Source organism: Chaetura pelagica, unplaced genomic scaffold (genome assembly GCF_000747805.2).
Source record: "Chaetura pelagica isolate M959 unplaced genomic scaffold, ChaPel_1.0 scaffold493, whole genome shotgun sequence".
Lineage (NCBI taxonomy): Eukaryota > Metazoa > Chordata > Aves > Apodiformes > Apodidae > Chaetura > Chaetura pelagica.
The window spans coordinates 990,220-1,000,760 of record NW_009952696.1 but is presented as its reverse complement, the minus strand read 5'-3'; the positions used below and the strand labels follow the sequence as shown (position 1 = coordinate 1,000,760).

Genomic DNA, 10,541 nt, shown 5'->3' with positions numbered 1-10,541 from the left:
TGTCCCTGCTCAGCACTGTCTCATTTATATTCTGGGAAAAGGGGATTGGGTTGCCCCAGTAGGAGAAATATGAGCTTCCATAGGAGCTGGGAAGTTGTTCTTCAGATGCTTATAGATTCACTCAGGGTATGTTGGAAAATGAGTCTCAGGAGAAGAACTAGGCTACTTCTGTGTCTGGTCAGGTCTCATTTTTGGCAGCTTGAAACCTTTGTTCCTGAGAACTGCCAATGAGGAGGGTTGTCTCTCTCCCAGGTGACTTTCTCCTTGTGGCTCTGTGGGAGAGAACAGGGCTACTTCCTCCACCCAAGAGAGAGTTAAAAAGGAACTGAACAAGTACATTTCTTTACAGCTTCTTACTACCAGATGAAGCACAAACCAGCATGTCTGACAGCTGTCTGGGACCAAACCCTCAACACAAGCTTAAGCTCTAAGCCAGATAAAGGAGTGAAAGGTAGATGTCAAGAGCAAATGCTGAGTTAACTATTTTTTGGTGTTGGATACTAATGTTTTGGATTTATGATGTTAGAGGAAGGAAATGGGATAAAGCTAGCTGCTGCTACGTTGCCTAGGAGCTGGTTTGAGTATCCTGAGTGAGTCGAGATCTCTGAGAAATATGAATGGGCACCAATAAACACTGGTCCATGGGAGGGAGGCTGCCTGGACAGTACACTTGCCCTCTCATGTACAGACAGAGCTTAGGGAGCTGTGGCTTTACTAGTCATGTAAACTAACCTGGCAGTACACACCACAGTGGGTGGCCAATGGGGCTTTGTTGATCAGTGACTCTCCTTCTCTGAGTGCCCCAACAAGCTCTCAAAGTATTCCTTTGGTGATAAGGTTGGGCATACAATTTTACGCTGTGCTGGTTTAGTATGAGGCCTTGATCTTTGATGTTTAGTCCCTAGCAGGCCCAGCAAACTGTAAGCCTGATCTTATGTAGTGTTTTGAAACTTGGAGTTGGATGCAATGTAAAAACTGAAATAGTTTTCAGAGAGCTGGTTGTTATCTTTCCTCCTAACAGGCCCAGGAGTGTATGTTGTGAAGGCACCTGGAGGAGTCTGGAGCAATGCCACCACCTTCGGACATCGTGAAAGTAGCTGTTGAGTGGCCAGGTGCTAATGCCCAGCTGCTGGAGATAGATCAGGTGAGACCTGGTAACCAGATGGGAGAGGAAACGCATCACAGCCTTGATACTGGAATATGGGAGCATATAAATAGTATTAATTTCTGTTTGAGAGGAATGTGACTACTGAGGACTCTCTCTTTCTGTTCTAGAAAAGGCCTCTTGCATCCATCATCAAGGAGGTCTGTGATGGGTGAGTAGTTCTTTGGGAGCCCTTATGGTGAAAGTCTGTCCCCCTTAGAAATCTTGTGGTGGAAAATCTCTTTTGCTTGTCAGTGTGCTGCTAGCACAATCTGTGCTGCCTGCTGCCAGTCTTGGTCATAGAATGGGCCAAAGTTTAAACTGGGAAGAAAAGGATCTAGAAAACAAGGGCTTTGCATCTTGATTTCAGTTCTGCATGTGTGCATGTGTATGCCTCTAGAGCCAGTGTCTCTGAGGACTGGCCCATCTTGCTGATGCTGAAGTGCAGGCCTCTTAAGACATTTCACAGAGCTTGACTTGGAGAAGGCTGAAGTCCCATCCTTCCCTCAAGAGGAAGGTGTTTTCTGTCCTCTTTGGGACACCTAATTTCCCATGTTAAAGCTTTGCACAAAAGTTATTTTCCACCCTCATGGGACCAAGCTCCTGTTCCTAATTGAGAGTCAGAAGAAAGAGGAGGAAGAAGCTCACGTGTCCTCCTTCTTCCTCTGCCAGGTGGTCGTTGCCAAACCCTGAGTACTACACCCTGCGCTACGCTGATGGTCCCCAGCTGTACATCACGGAGCAGGTCAGTGTGAGAGAAAGCATCTTGCTAGTGTCCTGGGCCAGAGCACAGAATGCTTTGGATGAGCATCATGAAAGAATACTGTTGCTAATCCTTGAGGGCAGCAGCATCTTTGCTATCAAATAGACTCAGACTGGAGTGGTGGCATTCAGCAGGAGCCTTACACTCCTCCCTCTGCAGGCTCATAAGTGCAAGGACCCAGTGGCTCAACTCAGTACCCTCAGTAGGGTTGTGTGGTACAGGAGCTCCTTTACTTGAGCATGCAAATGAGCACTGTAGGTTCAGTTGCATTCTTTCCCTCCCCCAGCTTTTCTGCAGTTTAAAGTTTATGTTTTCTTTCAGACTCGTTGTGACATCAAGAATGGAACTATCCTACAGCTGGCAGTTTCCCCGGTAAATGCTTCCTCACATCCCTTCTTTTCCGTAGTTATCCTCATATGACAGGCTGTTTCTTGTCTCACAGCTTTTCTTTCTCCTTCTTCCCAAATTTAGGGGGCTTACCTTTGTTGTGGGCCTTTCTGCACAATGAGGTCCACACTCTTGTGTTCCCTCCTTTGTGGTGTGTATCTTTTTTGGGGGATGCTCTGCCCACAGGACTTTCTGTAAATAAATCCAGTCTACATTTTTATTGCATTTCCTCAATCAGCATGTTGTATCGTAGCAGATGCATTCAGAGGCTGAGTGCAGTTAGTGTAATCAGTCAGAAAGGAACAGTACTGGGAAATCAATGCAGAAATTAAAATAAGAGACAAATTTGGTGATCAGGAAGTGAGGTGGATTAGGAACTGGTTGAAAGGAAGGAGCCAGAGAGTTGTAGTCAATGGGGCAGAATCTGGTTGGAGGTGTGTGACTAGTGGAGTCCCACAGGGGTCGGTACTGGGACCGGTGTTGTTCAACATCTTCATCAACGACCTGGATGAGGGTATAGAATGTACCCTCAGCAAGTTTGCTGATGACACTAAGCTGGGAGGAGTGGCTGACACACCAGAAGGCTGTGCTGCCATTCAGAGAGACTTAGACAGGCTGGAGAGTTGGGCGGGGAGAAACATGATGAAATTCAACAAGGGGAAGTGCAGAGTTTTACATTTGGGGAAGAACAACACCATGTCCCAGTACAGGTTGGGGTCTGAACTGCTGGAGAGTAGTGTAGGTGAAAGAGACCTGGGGGTCCTGGTAGACAGGAGGATGACCATGAGCCAGCAATGTGCCCTTGTGGCCAAGAAGGCCAATGGCATCCTGGGGTGCATTAGAAAGGGGGTGGTTAGTAGGTCAAGAGAGGTTCTCCTCCCCCTCTATTCTGCATTGGTGAGGCCACATCTGGAATATTGTGTCCAGTTCTGGGCCCCTCAGTTCAAGAAGGACAGGGAACTGCTTGAAAGAGTCCAGCGCAGAGCTACGAAGATGATGAAGGGAGTGGAACATCTCCCTTATGAGGAAAGGCTGAGGGAGCTGGGTCTCTTTAGCTTGGAGAAAAGGAGACTGAGAGGTGACCTCATCAATGTTTACAAATATGTAAGGGGTGAGTGTCAGGGGGATGGAGTTAGGCTTTTCTCAGTGATTACCAGTGATAGGACAAGGGGTAATGGGTGTAAATTGGAGCATAGGAGATTCAAGGTGAATATCCGAAAAAATTTTTTTACTGTGAGAGTGACAGAGCACTGGAACAGACTGCCCAGGGAGGTTGTGGAGTCTCCCTCACTGGAGACATTCAAAACCCACCTGGATGAGTTCCTGTGTGATGTACTCTAGGTGACCCTGCTCTGGCAGGGGGGTTGGACTAGATGATCTCTCGAGGTCCCTTCCAGCCCCTAAGATTCTATGATTCTATGATTCTATGAATTTGATGCAGAGGTGGTTGTTCCTGGTGAATTCTTGCTGTTGTCACCTCAACAGCTGTCTTTTGCAGACTTGTTCCAGCTTCTATTTAATTGAAATTCTTAAACCTTTGTGCAAGTGTCGTGGCATATAGCTGAGAGTGAACAGAGCAGGAAGAAGTTACCTGGGCAAGAGGTAGTAGAGAGGATATAACTGATTTGTGTCTGAGAAATCTCACAGAATGTCGTGTGGATACACAAAATGAGCTTGTGGTTCTCTTTGAATCCATGCGAGATTTGTCTTAACCCTGTATTTCCTTAATGGTCTCGCTATATTTTTGTATCCACCTCCACTTGCCTCACCAGGAAGAAAACCAAGCATTTCCTCTAACATGTAAAATAGCATTTTACTGACCTCCTGCCTGGCTGTGAATGTTGCCAAGTGCAGCCTTTGAAAGTCTGCCTTAACTTTTTGACTGCTGCTACTTATCTTGTCATTGCTGGTATCTCTCTACCCTTGCTGTGGTGTCTCTTTCCATCCATGGACTTCTGACAGAATGCTGATTCTGTAGGTGACCGGTCTGTAACTGGTGTCATCCCTCTTTCCTCCCAGTCTAGGGCAGCTCGCCAGCTGATGGAGAGGATCCAGTCACACAGTATGGAAGCCCGACTGGATGCCATGAAGGAACTGGCTAAACTTTCAGCAGATGTAACCTTTGCCACCGAGTTCATCAACATGGAAGGGATTACAGTGCTGACACGGCTTGTGGAGAGTGGGACCAAGCTTCTGTCCCAGTGAGTTTCCTGTATTCCAGGACTCTTAGTCATGCCTTTTCTAAGCTGCAGTCATACTCCATTCACACTGTAACTATGGCAGCCATTCCAGGGTGCTAATCATTCTTTCTATGCATCCTCTAGCTCTTAGCTCTTTCCAGTAGTACTGTGCTGTTGTGGGGAAATTTATTTGTACCATTTTATTTCTTGTCTTTTAGTCAGTTGTTAATGCAAGAAAGAGCTTTTTGGTTTTGCCCTTTAGCAGCTGAGTGTTTTGGGGTTTTTTGAGACACTTTAATGAAGCACCTCATAAAAATTCTCTTCAAAGTCCAGAAGTTGTACTTAACTGTTTTCATTCTGACTTATTTATTTGTTCAGAGACCTTCAGTATTGTGGTAGATTAACCTCTGCTGGCTGCCAGCTGCCCATCAAGCCCCTCCCATGTTTTTATACTCCTCTCTCACAGCTGCTGTGTAGCATTTTTTACACTTTCTTAAAAATGCTTCCACAGAAGCGCCAGCATCCTGACTGCTGGGCTCAGCTCTGGCCAGGGCTGAGTTGATCTTGGAGCTATGTGGGATGGGCTGCTCAGCCTGGGCAGCCCCAGCCTCTCCTCACAGAGGCCCCCCAGCCGGGCCCTGCTACCAAGACCTTGCCACATGAACCCATTTCTCATAGAGATGTGAAATGTAACTTCCCTCTACAAAAGGCAGATCAATTATTCCATGTTAAATACTTATTTTTCTTCTAGTGGTATTATGCTTTTATTATAGATTCCCCCAATCTTTCTGGTTACACATACTAATGTCTGCCGCGTCCTTCAGATTCCTGAGTCCTCTCTAAAAGCTAGTGTTAGGTTTGCCACTTTCTGCAGAGCACAATAAGTAGTTCTGCAGTGTTTCACTTTGCCATCGTTCCTGTGGGATTCTTCAGTGAGTATCATCTGGTCCTGGAGATCATTGTATTAATGGCTTATTCCAGAATGTCTTCTAGTGATGTTCAAATGACAAAATTGAAAATTTTTCTTCTATCTTGAAAACAAAAAACACGTGAAAAAAACCCAAACAAACTGTTCTGAAGGTTTCCCCACGCACATTCACAGTGAATGATGCAAAGAATTCACTTGGCTTTTCTGCTGTAGTTGTTTTGTTTCATTGAAAGCACTTTTAAAGTCTTGATAATGTTTTGTCCAAATATTTATATGTCTTCTGTTTTCTTATATATTAACAACTAATATGTTTTCAGCATGTTTTGTGATCTTTCCCTCAATCTTTTTTAGCTTTGTATCTTGTGGTTATGTATTAAATTTTCCACAGTTCATGCTGTTCTTTCATTTTGTTTAAAAGCCAGGTCCCCATATTTACAGAATGACAATTCGTTTTTTCTTTGTTTTTCTCTGATGTTAAAACTTCTGTCTGGTTGAGGTTTTTGTGTGTGTGGAGGTGGTGACATTTCTCTCGCTTACTCAGCTTGAACAGGCTTTTTTTCTTGCTACCAGGTCTCTTGTAATGGCATGCTTCATTTTCTCAGTTACAGTGAGATGTTGGCTTTCACCCTGACTGCCTTCTTGGAGCTCATGGACCATGGTATTGTCTCCTGGGACATGGTCTCAATAACCTTCATCAAACAGGTGAGTTTAGGTAAAGGAGGCAAGGATGCTACTTCACAGAGTCATAGAATCATTTATCATTTTCTAGATGTTTAAGATGATTTCTTCTCATGCTTAAATGCAGCTTACAGGAAGGGCAAGATCACTCTGAGAAGTTGAGTTCTCACTGAGAGCACAGTGCACCCAGCTTTCTGAGCCCTGTCTCCCTTAGCTTGTCTCAATCACCACAAGGTTCTCTGGATAGGCATCTGTTGACCTGCTGGATCATCTGTTTTTAGATTGCAGGGTATGTGAGTCAGCCTATGGTGGATGTCTCCATCCTCCAGCGATCCCTCGCCATTCTAGAGAGCATGGTGCTAAACAGCCAGACTCTGTATCAGAAGATAGCAGAAGAGATCACCGTGGGGCAGCTCATTTCTCATCTGCAAGTGTGAGTGTCCACTCCACAGTGGTGTGATTTAAATCCATTACATGAATATCTGTTCATTTGAAAATACATCCCTCTGTGTTTCAAACACTTAAAGATGCTATTCTTGAAGTATTACTGAAAAGTGTGACAGGCATTTGCAAGCTTCTTCAGAACATCACAAGTGAAACCACGCACAGTGTGTGATCTAGGAAGGGAGTTAGCAGCCTTTACCTGAAGAAGCTTTTCAGTGAAAATAATAAAACGTGGGCTGGGCTAAACTATTGAGATTGGAAGGGAATGCCATAAAGAGGCATACTTCCCCCTTAGTCCCATTTGTGTTTGGTGTCTTCCATTGACATAAGGGAGAAAAATTACTTGCTCCATATAAGTTTTTAGCTGTATCCATATAATGGACTGCAGTATAACAGCTTTACAGAGATAGTTTCAGCATTGGAAAGAAACTGGTGGTGTTGAACTCTGAGCTCTGCTGGGCTGCAGTCTGCACTGTCTTCTGAATAATGGAGCTACTGGTAAGCAATTTCTGTCAGCTTTTTGCAGATCTCATGAAGAGTTGGATGGCATGAAGGCAGATTACCTGAATTCTGCTTGTCTGTTGAAATCCAAGATAGCTGTAGTAAATATTCTTTCAGTGCAGGCAAAGCAGCAAGCTGTAATGTTCTATGCTGCCTGTTCTTTTATGGTCGTTCTCTTATGATCCTCCCATGTTTGTTTCTGCAGCTCAAACCAGGAGATTCAGACATATGCCATTGCCCTGATAAATGCCCTCTTCCTGAAGGCACCTGAGGACAAGAGACAGGTTTGTTCTTGCTTTTTTACTTTAAATCTGAATAATGGTTAACAGCTGGCTGTTTAGTTTATGCCTCAGAAATTACATTGTCTGGGCAAGGCAGACCTTGGACCTTGCCAAGAACTTGTAGCTGTTTCAGCATGGCAACATGGGAGAAAAAGTACCATCCCATTAATAGTGTGTTCTGGAGCAGCATATCTATGTTTAGGAGATGCTCAGAAAGGAATCTGAAAGGTCTTGAGAGACAGAAAGTAATCCTCTATCCAGCATGGATATTTTTTTAAGACATTTGATTCCTTATGGAAGAGGTAGGCTGGGTGGAGTCCTTGGGGTTGTATGCACTTACTAAATCAGTAGCCCCATCTCCCCCTTCCCCAAAAAAGATACCTTTCTCAAGTTATAGGGGCACATTCCTGCTCGCAGATGTGAGGAATGAAACACCTGTCCTGCTCTGAGGAACCACCTGAGGTCTTGGCTACATGCAAGATGTGCATATGTCTGTTTTGTGTGTTAAGCCTTTCTTCTCTAGTGCCCCATTTGTGCCTTATTTCTGGACTCCAAGCTAAATCCTGTCTGCTTCTCTTTGTGCCTTTTTTTGCTTTCTGCCGGCAGGACAAGCTGCTTAACCCACTAGACCTGCCCATCACTGTAAGTAACTCAAGCCTGGGGGCTGGTCATGCGGAACTGTAGGCATGTTAGCTTTTCTCCAGTTATGCCTCCTAGTATCTTAGAGATGATGCACACAGTCTTCAGGTCGTGGGTGAGCCCAGGGAGAAGGGTGGGAGGACTCCTGGGGGTGTTCTCAGATGGTGAAGAGGAGAAGATGCAGTAGGAGAAGTCCTGAATGACTTACTGTGCAGACAAGATCAAAAAGATTATTATAAAAATAAATTGATACAAGAGTGACCAGGTGAACCAATTTTAAAACTGGAACCAGTTCTGTAGCAGCCTGGATCTCCTTAAGTTTACTGGATCCTGAGTTTGTGCCCCAAATTTTGCTTGTCTTAATGACAGTTTCATATCCAGCTTTGTCCTTCGAAAGGTAGAGCTGTTTGTCTGTGAAGAACAGTCACAAAACTTAGTGCTGATTGGGGTCTGGAGCAAACATTCTGCCTAATATGTGACATCTCCCTTATGGGAATTTTACTATAATGTTGTTTTCCCCATGTTATCTCCAAGGCAGTCACCACTGTTGTTAACAGGCTGATTTGGAACCTTCCGTATCCTGAGATTCTGGTGCATTTTTTGGATTTTCTGGGTAGCACAGAGAATGATGCACTTTTGCCAAGGATGCAGTGCCTTCAGAGGGGAAACTATGGTCTCAGCTAATGTTGCATAATTTCTAGAATTAGTGGATGTGCTTAACACATGAAAATAAGGAAGAACATACTCCTCTGTTGGTAATTTGGCCAAGATACTAAACTTCATAGCAAACAAAATTCCAAGGGATCTTTCACTTTTTTTTTTTTTCCCCTACCCCCAAACACAACCCACATGACCACAAAAGGCCATGAAGACAATTAAGGGACTGGAATATATTTCATATGATTAGAGGCAGAGGGATGTGGGATTGCTCAGCCTCAAGGAGAGAAGGGTCAGGGGGGGTCTTACCAATAAGTATCTGATGGAAGTGAATAAAGAGGAGAGAGTCCAACTCTTCTCTGTAGTGCCTGCTGACAGGACAGGGGGTAATGGGCACAACTTAAACCCCAGGAAATCTCCCTGAACACATACAAAAAGACGAACAAACAAAAAAATAGCAAGAGGGTGGTCAAACACTGGAACAAGTTACCCAGAGAGATTGTGGAGTCTCTGTTGGTGGAGATACTAAAAACCTGACTGGACATGGTCCTGTGCAATGCGCTCTTTCTGATGTTGCTTGGACCAGGGGAGCTGGACTAGGTCTCAAGATGTCTCTTCCAAGATAAATGATTCTATGAATCTGTGACCCCATCAAGCAGCAAAGGGGGCATTATTAGACACTTAGCAGAACATAGATCCCTTAGCAGTGGTTAGACTATGTGTGTGCTCATGCTTCTTACTATGCTATTTAGAATTGTTTAATTGTCTTTGTTCTTCCGGCTGTTTATCTGCTTCAGTCACCTGTTACTTCATCCCATGTACAAACTAGGTCCTTTAGAGTGAGGATTCTTTGTGTTACATGCATGAACCAATCCTAACAGCAGGCCTTGTTCTATTCTCAGTACTACATTTCACAAGTCATAGTGAAAATATTAACTCGGAGGGCAGTGTGTTATGTCTGAAACCACTTCCTACTTCCTCTAGATGCTGCTTAGGTATCTTCCAGCCATGTGCTGACTCATTTTGGTTGTCATATGAGGGCTGCTGCACTTGCAGCCATTACAGCCAGCGTATCACTTTCTTGTTTTAGGAGCAGAAGAAGTGATAATAGAGACTCGGAATAAGGTTAATATATGCATTTTGCCAGACTCCTTATAAAGCCTGTTAAGAGCAGGATTGATATGAGCAGTTGGAAGTGTCTTGGATTGCTCAGAATATACAGCTGATTGAGTGCAGTTATCTAAGACTGCACAGCTTCTAGTTCTTAATCTGAACTGCATAGGGATGTGAAGAGATCTTGGACTGGCAAGAGATCTTTTGGACTTCTTCCAGATGATATATTGCCTGACAAATTTTTCTTAACCAAAGGTTTTACTACTAACAGCAAACTTCTGATAATATTCCATCTTCACATCAACATTGGTGCCACTCTCCTAGCGGGTATTATGAGATCGCTGGTATTTTTAGAAGTGCATCTTCACAGTTTGCAGGGAAAGCACAGGTTGTATTTTTGCAGGTACATGTGTATTTGGTCTCAGAACTGAAGGTCTGCAGCAGATGCTTGCATCTGCTGTGACTGCCATCATGACTTCATGGTTGGGAAACCCTCCTCATCTGGGGAAGGAAGCCACACAGTGAATAATGAAACTGGACACTTTCTGTTAAACACGATCATTATTTACCCTTTATTTTTGTAAACTGAAGTGCTTCTGCAAATTCTCCTTAAACTGACTTCTAAACATCCCTTCAGGAACTGAGACATGGGAAATGTAGATTTTGGAGGGAGAGTTTTTGAGAGGAAGGAGACCTGAAAACTATATCCTCTAGTCCTTGTTATCTGGGGTGTAGACCTAAGTATAGAAAGCTGTGAAATGATAATTGAAGGAACTTTTTGTAGATGACAGATTTTTCTGGGCAACCCACAGCATGCTTCCTGCTG

The 10,541-nt window shown here is 44.1% G+C and overlaps 1 protein-coding gene across 1 annotated transcript in view; it reads left to right on the top strand.

Moving 5' to 3' along the window:
• Positions 1 to 1,034: 1,034 nt before the first annotated feature.
• ELMO2 (engulfment and cell motility 2) overlaps positions 1,035 to 10,541 on the top strand; it is a gene marked incomplete at its 3' end in the record, with an annotated part of 15,169 nt that continues 5,662 nt past the window's right edge. The window contains exons 1-8 of the mRNA XM_009994035.1: positions 1,035 to 1,144; positions 1,276 to 1,316; positions 1,817 to 1,889; positions 2,229 to 2,279; positions 4,314 to 4,495; positions 6,005 to 6,104; positions 6,362 to 6,513; positions 7,231 to 7,309. Coding sequence (XP_009992337.1) covers positions 1,067 to 1,144; positions 1,276 to 1,316; positions 1,817 to 1,889; positions 2,229 to 2,279; positions 4,314 to 4,495; positions 6,005 to 6,104; positions 6,362 to 6,513; positions 7,231 to 7,309 — 756 coding nt within the window. The remainder of the gene's footprint in view (positions 1,145 to 1,275; positions 1,317 to 1,816; positions 1,890 to 2,228; positions 2,280 to 4,313; positions 4,496 to 6,004; positions 6,105 to 6,361; positions 6,514 to 7,230; positions 7,310 to 10,541) is intronic.